A 19,022-nucleotide genomic window follows, 5' to 3' on the forward strand; every position below is an offset into this window, starting at 1 on the left:
TCTCCCCAAGATAGGCTTTTTACTCCTCAAAAATGTCCTTTTCACCCCCAAAAATGTCCTTTTTTCCCCAAAAAATGTCAGTTTTCTCACAAAAATGTCTTTTTTTACTGAAAAAATATTTTTTTTTACCCCTCAAATGTCCTTTTTTTCTCAAAAATCTCTTATTACCCAAAAAGTCTTTATTTCCTCCAAAGCGTCCTTTACTTCCCCTCAGAAATGCACTTTTTTCTTCAAACATCTCTTCTTTTCTATTAAGTATTTTTCCCCCTGAAAATATTCTTTTTTCTCAAAAATGTCTTTTTTGTGCCTCAAAGACATCCTCAAAAAGCCTTTATTTCCCAAAAATAGCCTTTTTCTCCTCACAAGTGTCTGTTTCTCCCAAAACTCTCCATTTCCCCTCAGAACTGTCATTTTCCTCTCAAAAACATCTTGTTTTCCCTCAAAAATACCCTTTTCCCACCAAAAAAAAATCCCTTCTCCCCCCCAAAACACCATTTTTTCCTCGAAATCCCCTGAAAAACCGCTTTTTTCCAAAATATCTTTATTTCTGCCCCAAAATGTCCTTTTTTCTCCCTCAGGAATACTCGTTCCCACAGATCCCCGTGTGATTCTGCTGGCAGCCGGATTTGCCGGGGGCGGTTTTTTTCCTTCAAAAAAAGTCTTTTTTTCCCCCAAATCTCTTTCCCCCCCCTCCAAATCCTATTTTTTTCCCCCAAATCTCCCTTTTTCTCAAACAAACCCCTTTCCAAACCAAAACCCCCCTTTTTTTGCCCTTCCTCACAATATTTTTGCTATTAAAATGCTTTTTTCCCCCCAAACTGCTTCCTCCAAAAATTACTATTTTTCTCCCAAACCTGACCTTTTCTCCCCCAAAAATTTGACGTGTTTTTTTGGCTGAAAAATTAATGATTTCCCCCCAAAACGGGCTTTTAACCCTCATAAAAACAATCTTTCTCCTAAAAAAAACCCCAAAAAAACAGGCTTTTTCTTCCCCAAAACTCCCTTTTCTCCTCCCAAACTCCATTTTTTTGCCCCCAATCTCCTTTTTCCCTCTCTGAATTCCCGTTTTTTTCCCAAAATCCTGTTTTTCTGCCCCTCAGTCCCAGCTGGGCCGGGAGCGGCGCGCGGAGCTGCGCTACGACTTCACCTTCGACCGCGTCTTCCCGCCGGCGGCTTCCCAGGAGGAGATCTTCCAGGAGATCCAGCTCCTGGTCCAGGTGTGCATCCCAAAATTCCACCCCTGGATCCCAAAAAACCCCCCAGATCCCAGATATCCCACCTGGATCCCAAAAACCCCAAATATCCTCCTGGAATTCCCCAAAATCCAGCTCCATTTTCCCAAAATCCAACCCCAAATCCCAGCAGGAGATCTTCCAGGAGATCCAGCTCCTGGTCCAGGTGTGCATCCCAAAATTCCTGCCCTGGATCCCAAAAACCCCCCCAGATCCCAGATATCCCACCTGGATCCCAAAAACCCCAAATATCCTCCTGGAATTCCCCAAAATCCAGCTCCATTTTCCCAAAATCCAACCCCAAATCCCAGCAGGAGATCTTCCAGGAGATCCAGCTCCTGGTCCCAAATTCCTCCCAAAACATCAAAATTCCCCCCTAAATTCCCTTGGAATTCCCAAATTCCTCCCAATTTCCCCCTCAGACCCTCAAATCTCACTTAAATTCCCCCTCAGAATTCCCAAATTCCCCCTCAGAGTTCCGAAATTCCCCCCAAATTCCCTCACAATTCCCAAATTCCTCCCAAATCCCTTCAGAATTCCCAAATCCCTCCCAAATTTTGCCCCCAGAGCTCCTAAATCCCCTCTGAACCCTCAAGTCCCCCCTCAGAACTTCCGAATCCCCTCAGAATTCCCAAATTCCTTCCCAACCCCTCTCAGAATTCCATAATCCCTCTCTAAATTCCCTTGGAATTCCCGGATACCCCTTCATGAATCTCCCAAATCCCTCCCAAAACACCAGAAATTTCCCCCAAATCTCCTCAGAATTTTGAAATTCTTCCCAAATTCTCTCAGAATTCCCAAATTCCTCCCAAATCTCTCCCAGAATTCCACCATCCCTCTCTAAATTCCCTTGGAATCCCCCAAATCCCCCCCAGTCCTCATCCCAGGTCCCCTCCCGGAATCCCAAATCCCCCTGAGCGTTCCCAAATCCCCCTGGGAATCCCAAATCCCCCTGAGCGTTCCCAAATCCCCCTGGGAATCCCAAATCTGAGAATCCCAAATCCCCCTGAGCATTCCCAAATCTGCCTGAACATTCCCAAATCCCCCTGAGCATTCCCAAATCTCTCTGGGAATCCCAAATCCCCCTGAGCATTCCCAAATCCCCCTGACCATTCCCAAATCCCCCTGGGAATCCCAAATCTGGAAATCCCAAATCCCCTCTGACCATTCCCAAATCCCCCTGGGAATCCCAAATCTGAGAATCCCAAATCCCCTCTGACCATTCCCAAATCTCTCTGGGAATCCCAAATCCCCCTGAGCATTCCCAAATCTGCCTGAACATTCCCAAATCCCCCTGACCATTCCCAAATCCCCCTGGGAATCCCAAATCTGAGAATCCCAAATCCCCCTGACCATTCCCAAATCCCCCATATTCCCTGGAATTCCCAAATGCCCCTGACCATTCCCAAATCCCCTCTGACCATTCCCAAATCCCCCTGACCATTCCCAAATCCCCCATATTCCCTGGAATTCCCAAATGCCCCTGACCATTCCCAAATCACTTGGAACATTCCTGAATCCCTCTGAACATTCCCTTTGACCATTCCCAAACCCCTCTGACCATTCCCAACTCCTGGAATTGCCAGTTGGCACTGGACGGGTCAGTGTTCCCTGTGCCCATCCCAACCCCTGTGCCCATTCCCAAACCCTGTGCCCATCCCAAACCCCTGTGCCCATCCCAAACCCCTGTGCCCATTCCCAAACCCCTGTGCCCATTCCCAACCCCTGTGCCCATTCCCAACCCCTGTGCCCATTCCCAACCCCCTGTGCCCATCCCAAACCCCTGTGCCCATTCCCAACCCCCTGTGCCCATCCCAAATCCCTTTGCCAGTTGGCTCTGGACGGGTCAGTGCTCCCTGTGCCCATCCCAACCTCCTGTGCCCATCCTAACCCCCCTGTGCCCATTCCCAACCCCCTGTGCCCATTCCCAACCTCCTGTGCCCATTCCCAACCCCTGTGCCCATCCCAACCCCCCTGAGCATTCCCAAAATCCCATTGCCAGTCGGCTCTGGACGGGTCAGTGCCCCCTGTGCCCATCCCAAACCCCTGTGCCCATTCCCAAACCCCTGTGCCCATTCCCAACCCCGTGTGCCCATTCCCAACCCCCTGTGCCCATTCCCAAACCCCTGTGCCCATCCCAAACCCCTGTGCCCATACCAAATCCCTGTGCCCATCCTAACCCCCCTGTGCCCATCCCAAATCCCTGTGCCCCCTGTGCCCATCCCAAACCCCCCTGAGCATTCCCAAAATTCCTTTGCCAGTCGGCTCTGGACGGGTCAGTGCTCCCTGTGCCCATTCCCAACCCCTGTGCCCATCCCAACCCCCTGTGCCCATTCCCAACCCCTGTGCCCATTCCAACCCCCTGTGCCCATTCCCAACCCCCTGTGCCCATTCCCAACCCCCTGTGCCCATCCCAACCCCCCTGAGCATTCCCAAAATCCCTTTGCCAGTCGGCTCTGGACGGGTCAGTGCTCCCTGTGCCCATCCCAAACCCCTGTGCCCCCTGTGCCCATCCCAAATCCCTGTGCCCATCCCAAATCCCTGTGCCCATCCCAAATCCCTGTGCCCATTCCCAAATCCCTGTGCCCATCCCAAATCCCTGTGCCCATCCCAACCTCCTGTGCCCATCCCAAACCCCCTGTGCCCATCCCAACCCCCCTGAGCATTCCCAAAATCCCTTTGCCAGTCAGCCCTGGACGAGTCAGTGCTCCCTGTGCCCATTCCCAACCCCTGTGCCCCCTGTGCCCATCCCAAATCCCTGTGCCCATCCCAAATCCCTGTGCCCATTCCCAACCTCCTGTGCCCATTCCCAACCCCTGTGCCCATTCCCAACCCCCTGTGCCCATTCCCAAACCCCTGTGCCCATTCCCAAACCCCCTGAGCATTCCCAAAATCCCTTTGCCAGTCGGCTCTGGACGGGTCACTGTTCCCTGTGCCCATCCCAACCCCCTGTGCCCATCCCAACCCCCCTGAGCATTCCCAAAATCCCTCTGCCAGTCGGCTCTGGACGGGTACCCGGTGTGCATCTTCGCCTACGGGCAGACGGGCAGCGGCAAGACCTTCACCATGGAGGGCCCGGCGCCGGCGGGCGCGCCGGCCTCGCGCGGGATGATCCCGCGCGCCGTGCGCCACCTCTTCCGCGGCGCCCGCGACCTGGCGGCCAAGGGCTGGCAGGTGAGCCCGGCCCCGCGGGCACGGCGCGGGCACGGCGCCGGGCGGGGCACGGCGGGCACGGCCGCCGCGGCCTCAGTACGGCTTCTCCGCCAGCTTCCTGGAGATCTACAACGAGAACCTGCGCGACCTGCTGCTGGCGCCCGGGCAGCGCGGCTCCGAGCTGGAGATCCGGCGCCTGGCGCCCGGCAGCGACGAGCTGCACGTGCCCAACCTCACCTGGGTGCCCGTGGAGAGCGAGGAGCAGGTGGGCACCTGGGATTTGGGGGGAATTTGGGGAGAATTTGGGGGTTCTGAGTGGGGAATGTGGAGCTGCACGTCCCCAAGCTCACCTGGGTGCCCGTGGAGAGCGAGGAGCAGGTGGGCACCTGGGATTTGGGGGAAATTTGGGGATTTCAGGAAGGTTTTAGGTGGAAATTTGGGGGTTCTGAGTGGGGAATGTGGAGCTGCAGGTCCCCAAGCTCACCTGGGTGCCCGTGGAGCAGGTGGGCACCTGGGATTTGGGGAAATCTGGGGAGAATTTGGGGTTCTGAGTGGGGAACGTGGAGCTGCAGGTGCCCAACCTCACCTGGGTGCCCGTGGAGAGCGAGGAGCAGGTGGGCACCTGGGATTTGGGGAAATTTGGGGAATTTTGTGGAAATTTGGTCATTTTAGTTGGAAATCTGGGAGTTTTTTGTTGAAATTTTGGGGTTTTAGGTGGAAATTTGGGGATTTTAGGTGAAAATTTGAGGATCTAGAGGGAAATTTGAGGATTTATTTGGAATTTTGAGGACTTTGGGGGATATTTGGGGGTTTTATGGGAAAATTTGGGGATTTCGGGGGAAACGCAAGAATTTGGGAGCAGACTGGGTCAGTTCTGAATTCACTTTCCCAGAATTTTTACACTTTTGTTGCTTTATTTACAATTCCAGGGGGATAATTTCAGTTTTTAATCCATTTTTTCCTTCATTTCTCTCTGTTTGCCCCACAATTGTTCCCCTTTCCCCTCCCCATGTCCCCATTCCAATTTTTCCCTTTTCCCCCCAATTTTTCCCATTCCCCCCTGATTTTTCCTGTTTCTCCCCGATTTTCCCCCAATTTTTCTATTTTTCCTCATGTTTTTCTCCCCAATTTTTCCCTTTTTCCCCTGGTTTCCCCATGACTGTTCCCTTTTCCCCTCCCCATGTCCCCCACTCCTGTTTTTCCCATTTTCCCTCTGATTTTTCCCCTTTCCCACCTATTTTTCCCTTTCCCCCCCAATTTTTCCATTCCCCCCATTTTACCCCAAATTTTCCCCCTTTCCCCCCATTTTTCCACCATTTTTTCCCCTTTTTCCTCCATATTTCTCCATTTCCCCCTCGTTGTGTCCCCATTCCTGTTTTTTCCCCATTTCCCCCCGTTTTTCCTGGTTTTGTCCTATTTTACCCTGTTTTTCCCATTTTCCCCCATTGTTTTTCCCATTTTCCCGTTGTTCCCCCTCGTTCTCCCGTTATTTCTCCGTTTTTCCCTGTTGTTCCCGTTGTTTTTCCCTGTTGTTCCCGTTGTTTTTCCCTGTTGTTCCCGTTGTTTTTCCCTGTTGTTCCCGTTGTTTTTCCCTGTTGTTCCCGTTGTTTTTCCCTGTTGTTCCCGTTGTTTTTCCCTGTTGTTCCTGTTGTTTTTCCCTGTTGTTCCTGTTGTTTTTCCCGGTTGTTCCCGTTGTTTTTCCCTGTTGTTCCCGTTGTTTTTCCCTGTTGTTCCTGTTGTTTTTCCCTGTTGTTCCCGTTGTTTTTCCCTGTTGTTCCCGTTGTTTTTCCCTGTTGTTCCCGTTGTTTTTCCCTGTTGTTCACCGTTATTCCCCACTGACATTCCCTGTTGTTATTCCCATTGTTATACTGCATTGTTATGCCTGTGTCATTCCCGTTATTCCCCATTGCTATTCCCACATTATTCCCGTTATTCCCTGTCGCTATTCCCATTATTCCCACTGTTATTTCCGCTGTTGTTCCCGCTGTTGTTCCCGCTGTTGTTCCCGCTGTTATTCCCACATTATTCCTGTTATTCCTGCTGTTGTTCCCGCTGTTGTTCCCGCTGTTATTCCCACATTATTCCCGTTATTCCCACTGTCATTCCCGCTGTCACTCCTGCTGTCGTTCCCGCTGTTATTCCCGTTATTCCCGCATCATTCCCACTGTTATTCCCGTTGTTACTCCCGCTGTCATTCCTGCATTATTCCCGTTAATCCCGCTGTCATTCCCGCCGTCGTTCCCGCATCATTCCCGCTGTTATTCCCGCATTATTCCCGTTATTCCCGCATCACTCCCACTGTCATTCCTGCATTATTCCTGCATTATTCCCGTCATTCCCGCATCACTCCCACTGTCATTCCTGCATTATTCCCGTTATTCCCGCTGTCGTTCCCGCATCATTCCCGCCGTCATTCCCGCTGTCATTCCTGTATCATTCCCGCTGTCCTTCCCGCATCATTCCCGTCATTCCCGCTGTCACTCCCGCTGTCATTCCCGCTGTTATTCCTGCTATTATTCCCGCTGTCGTTCCCGCTGTCAATCCCGCATCATTCCCGCTGTTATCCCTCATCATTCCCGCCGTCATTCCCATCATTCCCGCCGTCGTTCCCACTGTCATTCCCGCTGTCATTCCCGCTGTCCTTCCCGCATCATTCCCGCTGTCACTCCCGCTGTCATTCCTGTCATTCCCGCTGTTATCCCGCATCATTCCCACTGTCATTCCCGCATCATTCCCGTCATTCCCGCCATCGTTCCCGCTGTCATTCCCGTTATTCCCACATCATTCCCGCTGTCATTCCCGCTGTCACTCCCGCTGTCATTCCCATCATTCCCGTCATTCCCTCATCATTCCTGCTGTCACTCCCGCCGTCATTCCCGCTGTCATTCCCGTCATTCCCTCATCATTCCTGTCATTCCCGTCGTTCCCGCCGCCATTCCCGTCATTCCCTCATCATTCCTGTTATTCCCGCCGTCATTCCCGTCATTCCCGCCGTCGTTCCCGCTGTCATTCCCTCATCATTCCTGTCATTCCCGCTGTCCTTCCCGCATAATTCCCGCCGTCATTCCCTCATTATTCCCTCATCATTCCCATCATTCCCGCCGTTATCCCGCATCATTCCCGCCGTCATTCCCGTTATTCCCTCATCATTCCCGCCGTCATTCCCGCCGCCATTCCCGTCATTCCCACTGTCATTCCCGTTATTCCCGCTGTCACTCCCGCTGTCATTCCCGCCATCATTCCCGTCATTCCCGCATCATTCCCTCATCATTCCCATCATTCCCTCATCATTCCCATCATTCCCTCATCATTCCCTCATCATTCCCATCATTCCCTCATCATTCCCTCATCATTCCCGTCATTCCCTCATCATTCCCTCATCATTCCCGCTGCCATTCCCGCTGTTATCCCGCGTCATTCCCGCCGTTATCCCGCGTCATTCCCGCCGTTATCCCGCGTCATTCCCGCCGTTATCCCGCGTCATTCCCGCCGTTATCCCGCGTCATTCCCGCCGTTATCCCGTGTCATTCCCGCCGTTATCCCGCGTCATTCCCGCCGTTATCCCGCGTCATTCCCGCCGTTATCCCGCGCCATTCCCGCCGTTATCCCGCTGTCATTCCCGCCGTTATTCCCTCATCATTCCCGCCGTTATCCCGCGTCATTCCCGCCGTTATCCCGCGTCATTCCCGTTATTCCCTCATCATTCCCGCCGTTATCCCGCTGTCATTCCCGCCGTTATCCCGCTGTCATTCCCGCCGTTATCCCGCCGCCATTCCCTCATCATTCCCGCGTCATTCCCGCCGTTATCCCGCGTCATTCCCGCCGTTATCCCGTGTCATTCCCGCCGTTATCCCGCGTCATTCCCGCCGTTATCCCGCGTCATTCCCGCCGTCATTCCCGCCGTCATTCCCGCATCATTCCCTCATCATTCCCGTGTCATTCCCGCCGTTATCCCGCGTCATTCCCGCCGTTATCCCGCGTCATTCCCGCCGTTATCCCGCGTCATTCCCGCCGTTATCCCGCGTCATTCCCGCCGTTATCCCGCGTCATTCCCGCCGTTATCCCGCGTCATTCCCGCCGTTATCCCGCGTCATTCCCGCCGTTATCCCGCGCCATTCCCGCCGTTATCCCGCGTCATTCCCGCCATTATCCCGCGTCATTCCCGCCGTTATCCCGCGTCATTCCCGCCGTTATCCCGCGTCATTCCCGCCGTTATCCCGCGTCATTCCCGCCGTTATCCCGCGTCATTCCCGCCGTTATCCCGCGTCATTCCCGCCGTTATCCCGCGTCATTCCCGCCGTCATTCCCGCCGTCATTCCCGCATCATTCCCTCATCATTCCCGTGTCATTCCCGCCGTTATCCCGCGTCATTCCCGCCGTTATCCCGCGTCATTCCCGCCGTTATCCCGCGTCATTCCCGCCGTCATTCCCGTCATTCCCGCTGTTATCCCGCGTCATTCCCGCTGTTATCCCGCGTCATTCCCGCCGTTATCCCGCGTCATTCCCGTTATTCCCTCATCATTCCCGCCGTTATCCCGCGTCATTCCCGCCATTATCCCGCGTCATTCCCGCCGTTATCCCGCGTCATTCCCGCCGTTATCCCGCGCCATTCCCGCCGCAGGTGCTGCAGCTGCTGCAGCGGGCGGGCTCGCAGCGCTCGGTGGCGCGCACGGCGCTCAACGAGCGCTCCTCGCGCTCCCACTCCGTCTTCCAGCTGCGCATCCAGGGGCTGCACGCCGCCCGCGACCTGCGCTGCTCCTGTGAGGCGCCCCGGAAATTCCCGCAATTCCCGGAATTCCCGAAATTCCCACCGCGCCCCCCTTCCCCCCGCTTTTCCAGCTTTTTTTCCACCTCTGATCTCATTTTCCCCCCATTTTTCCCCTTTGCCAACCTGGCACCTGCACAGTGCCTGTGAGAGCTCATTCCACAATTCCCAAATTTCCTCCCAGCATTCCCATATTTCCCATATTTCCCCGATTTTTCCATCTCCCATCCCTTTCCCCCCATTTTTCCCAGCCTGGCACAGTCCCTGTGAGAGCTCATTCCACAATTCCCAAATTTCCCAAATTTCCCCCCAGCATTCCCATATTTCCCATATTTCCCCGATTTTTCCATCTCCCATCTCTTTTCCCCCATTTTTCCCCTTTGCCAACCTGGCACCTGCACGGTGCCTGTGAGACGTTCCCACAATTCCCAAATTTCCCCCCAGCATTCCCATATTTCCCATATTTCCCCATTTTCTCCATTTCCCATCCTTTTTCCCAGCCTAGCACCTGCACAGTCCCTGTGAGACATTCCCACAATTCCCAAATTTCCCAATTTTCCCCCCAGCATTCCCATATTTCCCATATTTCCCCATTTTTTCCATTTCCCCCCATTTTTTCCAGCCTGGCACCTGCACGGTGCCTGTGAGAGCTCATTCCACAATTCCCAAATTTCCCCCCAGCATTCCCATATTTCCCATATTTCCCCGATTTTTCCATCTCCCATCCCTTTCCCCCCATTTTTTCCAGCCTGGCACCTGCACTGTGCCTGTGAGACGTTCCCACAATTCCCAAATTTCCCAAATTTCCCCCCATATTTCCCATATTTCCCCATTTTCTCCATTTCCCATCCTTTTTCCCAGCCTAGCACCTGCACGGTGCCTGTGAGACATTCCCACAATTCCCAAATTTCCCAATTTTCCCCCCAGCATTCCCATATTTCCCATATTTCCCCATTTTTTCCATTTCCCATCCCTTTTCCCCCCATTTTTCCCAGCCTGGCACTGTGCCGGTGAGACATTCCCACAATTCCCAAATTTCCCAAATTTCCCCCCATATTTCCCATATTTCCCCATTTTTTCCATCTCCCATCCCTTTTTCCCCCCCATTTTTCCCAGCCTGGCACTGTGCCTGTGAGATGTTCCCACAATTCCCAAATTTCCCAAATTTCCCCCCAGCATTCCCATATTTCCCCATTTTTTCCATTTCCCATCCCTTTTCCCCCCATTTTTCCCAGCCTGGCACGGTGCCTGTGAGATGTTCCCACAATTCCCAAATTTCCCAAATTTCCCCCCAGCATTCCCATATTTCCCATATTTCCCCGATTTTTCCATCTCCCATCTCTTTTCCCCCATTTTTCCCCTTTGCCAACCTGGCACCTGCACGGTGCCTGTGAGACGTTCCCACAATTCCCAAATTTCCCCCCAGCATTCCCATATTTCCCATAATTCCCTGATTTTTCCATCTCCCATCCCTTTTCCCCCATTTTTCCCCTTTGCCAGCCTGGCACCTGCACGGTGCCTGTGAGACATTCCCACAATTCCCAAATTTCCCCCCATATTTCCCATATTTCCCCATTTTTTCCATTTCCCATCCCTTTCCCCCCCATTTTTCCCAGCCTGGCACAGTCCCTGTGAGAGCTCATTCCACAATTCCCAAATTTCCCAATTTTCCCCCCAGCATTCCCATATTTCCCCATTTTTTCCATTTCCCATCCTTTTTCCCAGCCTGGCACCTGCACGGTGCCCGTGAGACATTCCCACAATTCCCAAATTTCCCAAATTTCCCAAAATTCCCACGTTCCACCCTGCTTTTCCCCAGCTTTCCCCCATTATTCCCAGTTACACTTCCTATCTTTTCCTCTTTCCCCTCATTATTTCCCCACTCTTCCCGGTTATTCCATCTCCATTTTTCCCATTTTCCTCCTGGTTTTCCCCCATTATTTCCCATTTTCCCCATAATTCCCCCATTCTGCCACCCTCATTCCGTTACATTTCCCATTTTTTCCTGGGTTTCACCCAGTTTCCCCATTATTCCCAATGTCCTGTTTCCCCCATAATTCCCCCATTATTTCCCAATTTTCCCTCGTTATTTCTCATTATATTTCCCCATTTTCCCCCATTTTCCCCATTATTTCCCTCTTATTTCTCATTATATTCCCATTTTCCCCATTTCCCCGATTATTCCCCATTTTTCCATTATTTTCCCCATTTTTTCTCATTGTATTTCCCCATTTCCTCCATTATTTCCCATTCTTTTCCCTCCATTATCTCCCCATTATTTCCCATTATTCCCCTATTTTCCCTGTATTATCTCCCCATTTTCTCCTCATTTTCCCATATTTTTTCCAATTCCATTTTCTGATTTTCCCCCATTTCCCCCTATTATTTCCCCATTATTCCCATTTTCCCCTCATTATTCCCCCATTATTTCCCCATTTTTTCTCGTTATATCCCCATTTTCCCCCCATTTTCCCCCATTATTTCCCCATTATTTCTCATTCTGTTTCCCCATTTTCCCCAATTTCATATATTTACCCATTTTCCCCATTATTTCCCCCTTTCCTCCTATTGTTTCCCCATTTCCCCCATTATTCCCCATTATTTCTCATTCTATTTCCCCATTTTCCCCCATATCTCCCCATTTTTTCCCTATTATTCCCCTGTTATTCCCTCATTTCTCCCCATTATTTCTCGTTATATTTCCCCATTTTCCCCCATTTTCCCCCATTTCCCCCCATTATTCCCCCATTATTTCTCATTCTATCTCCCCATTTTCCCCCCATTATTCCCCTGTTATTTCCTCATTTCCCCCCATTTTTCCCCCCATTTTCCCCCCATTTCCCCCATTATCCCCCATTATTCCCCATTATTTCTCATTCTATTTCCCCATTTTTTCCCTATTATTCCCCTGTTATTCCCTCATTTCTCCCCATTATTTCTCGTTATATTTCCCCATTTTCCCCCCATTATCCCCCCATTTCCCCCATTATTTCCCCATTATTTCTCATTCTATTTCCCATTTTCCCCCCATTATTCCCCTGTTATTCCCTCATTTCCCCCATTTTTTCCCCCCATTTTCCCCCATTTCCCCCATTATTCCCCATTATTCCCCCATTATTTCTCATTCTATTTCCCCATTTTCCCCCCATTATTCCCCTGTTATTCCCTCATTTCCCCCCATTATTTCCCCACTTTTTCCCCCATTTCCCCCCATTATTCCCCCATTATTTCCCATTCTATTTCCCCATTTTCCCCCCATTATTCCCCTGTTATTCCCTCATTTCCCCCCATTTTTTCCCCCCATTTTCCCCCCATTATTCCCCCATTATTCCCCCATTATCCCCCATTATTTCTCATTCTATTTCCCCATTTTTTCCCTATTATTCCCCTGTTATTCCCTCATTTCTCCCCATTATTTCTCATTCTATCTCCCCATTTCCCCCCATTATTCCCCCATTATTTCCCATTCTATTTCCCCATTTTCCCCCCATTATCTCCCCATTTCCCCCCATTATTCCCCCATTATTCCCCCATTATTTCTCATTCTATCTCCCCATTTTCCCCCATTATCTCCCCATTTTTTCCCTATTATTCCCCTTTTATTTCCCCATTTTCCCCCATTATTCCCCCATTATTTCTCATTCTATTTCCCCATTTTTTCCCTATTATTCCCCTGTTATTCCCTCATTTCTCCCCATTATTTCTCATTATATTTCCCCATTTTCCCCCCATTTTCCCCCATTTTCCCCCATTATTCCCCCATTATTTCTCATTCTATCTCCCCATTTTCCCCCCATTATTCCCCCGTTATTCCCCCATTTCCCCCCATTATTTCTCATTCTATTTCCCCATTATCCCCCCATTTTCCCCCCATTATCCCCCCATTTTCCCCCCATTATTCCCCATTATTTCTCATTCTATCTCCCCATTTTCCCCCCATTATTCCCCCATTATTCCCCCATTATTTCTCACTCTATCTCCCCATTTTCCCCCCATTATTCCCCTGTTATTCCCCCATTTCCCCCCATTTTTCCCCCCTTTTTTCCCCGTTTTTCCCCATTATTTCCCCGCAGCCTCCCTGACCCTGGTGGACCTGGCGGGTTCGGAGCGCCTGGAGAAGTCGGGATCCGTGGGGACTCGGCTTCGGGAGACCCAAAGCATTAACTCCAGCCTGAGCGCCCTGGGGCTGGTCATCAGCGCCCTCTGCAACAAGGTTTGGGCTGAAAAAAGGGAAAAAAGGGAAATTTGGGATTATTGGGGACATTTATGGGGTCACGGTGGGGTTTGTGTGGGATTGCGATCGGGAAATGGGAAATTCGGAATCCGTCAGCTCCAGCCCTGGGGCTGGTCATCAGCGCCCTCTGCAACAAGGTTTGGGCTGAAAAAAGGGAAAAAAGGGAAATTTGGGATTATTGGGGACATTTGTGGGGTCACTGTGGGGTTTGTGTGGGATTCGTGGGGATTGCGATCGGGAAAACGGGAAATGGGAATCCGTCAGCTCCAGCCCTGGGGCTGGTCATCAGCGCCCTCTGCAACAAGGTTTGGGGTGAAAAAAGGGAAATTTGGGAAATTTGGGACATTTATGGGGTCACGGTGGGGTTTGTGTGGGATTCGTGGGGATTGCGATCGGGAAAACGGGAAATCGGAATCCGTCAGCTCCAGTCCTGGGGTTGGTCATCAGCGCCCTCTGCATCCAGATTTGGGGTGAAAAAAGGGAAATTTGGGGCTCCTGGAATCACGTGTGGGGTGAAAAAAGGGAAATTTGGGATTTTTGGGGACATTTATGGGTCGTTGTGGGATTTGTGAGGATTGCGATCGGGAAAACGGGAAATCGGAATCCGTCAGCTCCAGCCCTGGGGCTGGGCACCGGCGCCCTCTGCAACGAGGTTTGGGGTGAAAAAAGGGAAATTTGGGATTATTTGGGATTATTTGGGACATTTATGGGGTCACGGTGGGGTTTGTGTGGGATTTGTGGGGATTGCGATCGGGAAAACGGGAAATGGGAATCCGTCAGCTCCAGCCCCGGGGCTGGTCATCAGCGCCCTCTGCAACAAGGTTTGGGGTGAAAAAAGGGAAATTTGGGGCTCCCGGAATCACGTGTGGGGTGAAAAAAGGGAAATTTGGGATTTTTGGGGACATTTATGGGGTCGTTGTGGGATTTGTGAGGATTGCGATCGGGAAAACGGGAAATGGGAATCCGTCAGCTCCAGCCCTGGGGCTGGGCACCGGCGCCCTCTGCAACGAGGTTTGGGGTGAAAAAAGGGAAATTTGGGATTATTTGGGATTATTGGGGACATTTATGGGGTCACTGTGGGGTTTGTTGATGGGAGTTGGGGGATTTCTGGGATTTGGGAATGGGGAAATGGGAGATTCCGTCCGCTCCGGCCTCTGCACGCTCTGCAGCGAGGTTTGGTGGCGACAAATTTGGGGGTTTATTGGGTTTTTGTGGGATTTGGGGGATTATTTGTGGGGTTTGGGGTGAAAAAAAGGGATTTGGGGATGGAGAAACGGGAATTGGGGTGGGGGAAATGGGATGGGAGGTGGGAAATCGGGGTGAAAAAAGGGAAAATGGGGGTGGGAGAAAAAGGATGGAAAATAGGAATTGGGGTGGGGAAAAGGGATCAAGAATGGAAAAATGAGGATTGGGATGGGGAAAAAATGGGATAAAAAATGGGATGAAAATGGGAATTGGGGTGGGAAAATGGGGCAGGAGATGGAAAAGTGGGGTGGGAATGGGAAAGCCAAACTTTGGGATTTGGGGGTGGATCCGGGGTTTGGGATCCCCCTGGAATTCCCAAAATTCCCGAAATTCCGCAGGAGCAGCACATCCCCTATAGGAACAGCAAGCTGACCTTCTTGTTGCAGAACTGCCTGGGGGGGCACGCCAAAGTGTACGTGGGGGACCCCAAAAAAACCCAAAAAAACCCAAAAAAACCCAAAAACCCCAAAAACCCCAAAACAAAAAACCCCAAAAACCCCAAAAAACCCCCAAAACCCCAAAAGAAACCCCAAAAAACCCCAAAAAACCCAAAAACCCCAAAAAACCCCCAAAACCCCCAAAAAAACCCCAAAACCCCCCAAAAAACCCCCAAAAAACCCCCAAAAACCCCAAAAAACCCCAAAGAACCCCAAAAAACCCAAAAACCCCCCAAAAAACCCCAAAAAACCCCAAAAACCCTTAAAAAACCCCAAAAAACCCCCAAAAAAACCCCAAAAACCTCAAAAACCCCAAAAAACCCCAAAAACCCCAAAACCCCGCCCAAAAACCCCAAAAAACCCCCAAAAAACCCCAAAAAACCCCAAAGAACTCCCAAAAAAACCAAAAAACCCCAAAACCCCAAAAAAACCCCAAAAAACCCCCAAAAAACCCCAAAAACCTCAAAAAACCCCAAAAAACCCCAAAAACCCCAAAACCCCGCCCAAAAACCCCAAAAAACCCCAAAAAACCCCAAAGAACTCCCAAAAAAACCCCAAAACCCCAAAAAACCTCAAAAAAACCCCAAAAAACCCCAAAAAAACCCCAAAAAAACCCCAAAAAAACCCCAAAGAACCCCAAAAAACCCCCAAAACCTCAAAAAACCTCAAAAAACCCCCAAAAACCCCAAAAAACCCCAAAGAACCCCAAAAAACCCCAAAAACCCTTAAAAAACCCCAAAAAACCCCAAAAACCCTAAAAAAAACCCAAAAACACCCAAAAACCCCCCAAAACCCCCAAAAAACCCTAAAAACCCCAAAAAAACCCAAAAAAACCCCAAAAACCCTTAAAAAACCCCAAAAACACCCTTAAAAAAAGCCCCAAAAAACCCCAAAAAACCCCAAAGAACCCCAAAGAACCCCAAAAAACCCCAAAAAACCCCAAAGAACCCCAAAGAACCCCAAAAAACCCCAAAAACCCTTAAAAAAACCCCAAAAAACCCCAAAAAACCCCCAAAAAACCCAAAAAACCCCAAAAAAACCCCAAAAAAACCCCAAAAAACCCCAAAAAACCCAAAAAAACTCCAAAGAACCCCAAAAAACCTCAAAAAACCCCAAAACCCCCCAAAAAACCCCAAAGAACCCCAAAAAAACCCCAAAAAAACCCAAAAAACCCCAAAAAACCCAGCCCTAAAACCTCGCCCAAAATCCCAAAATCCCAAACCCATCCCAAAATTCCCCAAATCCCATCCCAAAAATCCCGGAGTCCCATCCCAACCCATCCCAAAATTCCCCAAATCCCCCAAAAACCAACGCCAGTCCCAAATCTCAAACCCGCCCACGGCGTTGGTTTGGGGTGGTTTGGGGTGATTTGGGTATTTTTGGGTTATTTTGGGTTATTTTGGGTATTTTTGGGTTGGTTTGGGGTGGGTTTGGGTGTTTTTGGGTTATTTTGGGTTGGTTTGGGGTGATTTTGGGTTATTTTTGGGTGTTTTGGCTTACTTTTGGGTTATTTTGGGGTGTTTTTGGGTTATTTTGGGGTGTTTTTGGGGTGTTTTTGGGTTACTCTGGGGTGTTTTCTGGGATTAATTTTGGGGTGTTTGGGGTTATTTTTGGGTTAATTTTGGGGTGTTTTGGGTTATTTTTGGGTTAATTTTGGGGTGTTTTTGGGGTTAATTTTGGGGTGTTTTTGGGTTATTTTTGGGTTATTTTGGGGTGTTTTGGGGTGGTTTTGGGTTATTTTGGGGTGTTTTTGGGGTTATTTTTGGGGTTATTTTTGGGGTGTTTTTAGGGTGTTTCTGGGGTTATTTTTGGGTTATTTTTGGGGTTATTTTTGGGTTATTTTGGGGTGTTTCTGGGGTTATTTTTGGGTTGTTTTTAGGGTGTTTTTGGGTTATTTTTGGGCTGTTTTTAGGGTGTTTTTGGGGTTAATTTTGGTGTTTCTGGGGTTATTTTTGGGTTATTTTTGGGGTTATTTTTGGGCTGTTTTTAGGGTGTTTTTGGGTTGGTTTTGGGCTGTTTTTGGGTTATTTTTAGGGTGTTTTTGGGGTTAATTTGGGGTGTTTTTGGGTTATTTTTGGGTTGTTTTTAGGGTGTTTCTGGGGTTATTTTGAGGTGTTTTTGGGGTGTTTTTGGGGTTAATTTTGGGTTATTTTTGGGTTATTTTTAGGGTGTTTCTGGGGTTAATTTGGGTATTTTTGGGGTGTTTCTGGGGTTATTTTTGGGTTATTTTTAGGGTGTTTTTGGGGTGTTTTGGGCTGTTTCTGGGTTATTTTTGGGCTGTTTTTGCGCTGTAACCCCGTTTCCCCCCAGGCTGATGATTGTGACCATCTCCCCCGTGGAGGAGAATTTCGGGGAGTCGCTGAACTCGCTGCGCTTCGCCAGCAAGGTGGGACGGGGAATTTGGGGGGAATTTGGGGGGATTTGGGGGAATTTGGGGGGATTTGGGGGGATTTGGGGGATTTGGGGGGATTTGGGGGATTTGGGGGGATTTGGGGGAATTTGGGGGATTTGGGGGATTTGGGGGATTTGGGGGATTTGGGGGGATTTGGGGGGATTTCGGGGAATTTGGGGGGATTTGGGTGAATTTGGGGGGATTTGGGGGGATTTGGGGGATTTGGGGGATTTGGGGGCATTTGGGGGAATTTGGGGGATTTGGGGGATTTGGGGGGATTTGGGGGGATTTGGGGGGATTTGGGGGAATTTGGGGGGATTTGGGGGGATTTGGGGGGATTTGGGGGATTTGGGGGGATTTGGGGGAATTTGGGGGGATTTGGGTGAATTTGGGGGATTTGGGGGGATTTGGGGGATTTGGGGGATTTGGGGGGATTTGGGGGAATTTGGGGGATTTGGGGGAATTTGGGGGGATTTGGGGGAATTTGGGGGATTTGGGGCGATTTGGGGGATTTGGGGGATTTGGGGGGATTTGGGGGAATTTGGGGGGATTTGGGGGGGGGATTTGGGGGGATTTGGGGGATTTGGGGGATTTGGGGATTTGTTCGGGATTTGGGGGATTTGGGGTTTGGGTGTTTTTGGGTGATTTTGGGGTTCTCCGGGTGGTTTCGGGGTTTTGGGGTGTTTTGGGGATGTTGTGGGGGGTTCTTGGGTCGATGTCGGGGTTTTGGGTATTTTGGGGGTGATTTTGGGTTGTTTTGGGGTGTTTTGGGTTATTTTTGGTTACTTTGGGGTGGTTTTGGGGTGGTTTGGGGTGGGTTTGGGTTGTATTTGGGTTACTTTGGGGTGTTTTGGGATATTTTGGGTTATTTTTGGGTTACTATGGGGTGGTTTTGGGGTTATTTTTGGGTTATTTTGGGGTGTTTTGGGTTATTTTTGGGTTATTTTGGGTTATTTTTGGGTTAGTTTGGGGTGGTTTTGGGGTTATTTTTGGGTTATTTTGGGGTGTTTTGGGTTATTTTTGGGTTATTTTGTTATTTTTGGGTTGTTTTGGGGTGGTTTGGGGTGTTTGGGGTTATTTTGGGTGATTTTGGGTTATTTTTGGGTTACTTTGGGGTGTTTTTGGGGTTTTGGGTTATTTTGGGGTGGTTTGGGGTGGGTTTGGGTTGTATTTGGGTTATTTTTGGGTTGTTTTGGATTATTTTGGGGTGTTTTTGGGGTTATTTTTCGGTTATTTTGGGGTGTTTTGGGTTATTTTTGGGTTATTTTGTGTTATTTTTGGGTTGTTTTGGGGTGGTTTGGGGTGGTTTGGGGTGGGTTTGGGTTGTATTTGGGTTATTTTGGGTTGGTTTGGGTTATTTTTGGGTTATTTTGGGGTGTTTTGGGTTATTTTTGGGTTATTTTTGGGTTATTTTTGGGTTATTTTGGGGTGTTTTTGGGGTTATTTTTGGGTTATTTTGGGGTGTTTTGGGTTATTTTTGGGTTGTTTTGGGGTATTTTGGGGTGGTTTTGGGTTGTATTTGCGTTACTTTGTGGTGTTTTGGGTTATTTTTGGGTTACTTTGG

At 49.8% G+C, this 19,022-nt stretch overlaps 1 protein-coding gene across 1 annotated transcript in view; it reads left to right on the forward strand.

The window, feature by feature from the left end:
* The window catches only part of KIFC1 (kinesin family member C1), a 35,292-nt gene that overhangs the window by 15,654 nt on the left and 616 nt on the right, over positions 1 to 19,022 (forward strand). Inside the window, exons 8-14 of the mRNA XM_077788921.1 lie at positions 1,101 to 1,217; positions 4,230 to 4,406; positions 4,483 to 4,650; positions 9,007 to 9,145; positions 13,224 to 13,363; positions 14,968 to 15,041; positions 17,377 to 17,452. Coding sequence (XP_077645047.1) covers positions 1,101 to 1,217; positions 4,230 to 4,406; positions 4,483 to 4,650; positions 9,007 to 9,145; positions 13,224 to 13,363; positions 14,968 to 15,041; positions 17,377 to 17,452 — 891 coding nt within the window. The remainder of the gene's footprint in view (positions 1 to 1,100; positions 1,218 to 4,229; positions 4,407 to 4,482; positions 4,651 to 9,006; positions 9,146 to 13,223; positions 13,364 to 14,967; positions 15,042 to 17,376; positions 17,453 to 19,022) is intronic.

The sequence above is a fragment of the Lonchura striata genome, chromosome 29 (assembly GCF_046129695.1).
Source record: "Lonchura striata isolate bLonStr1 chromosome 29, bLonStr1.mat, whole genome shotgun sequence".
In the NCBI taxonomy this organism is placed as follows: Eukaryota; Metazoa; Chordata; class Aves; order Passeriformes; family Estrildidae; genus Lonchura; species Lonchura striata.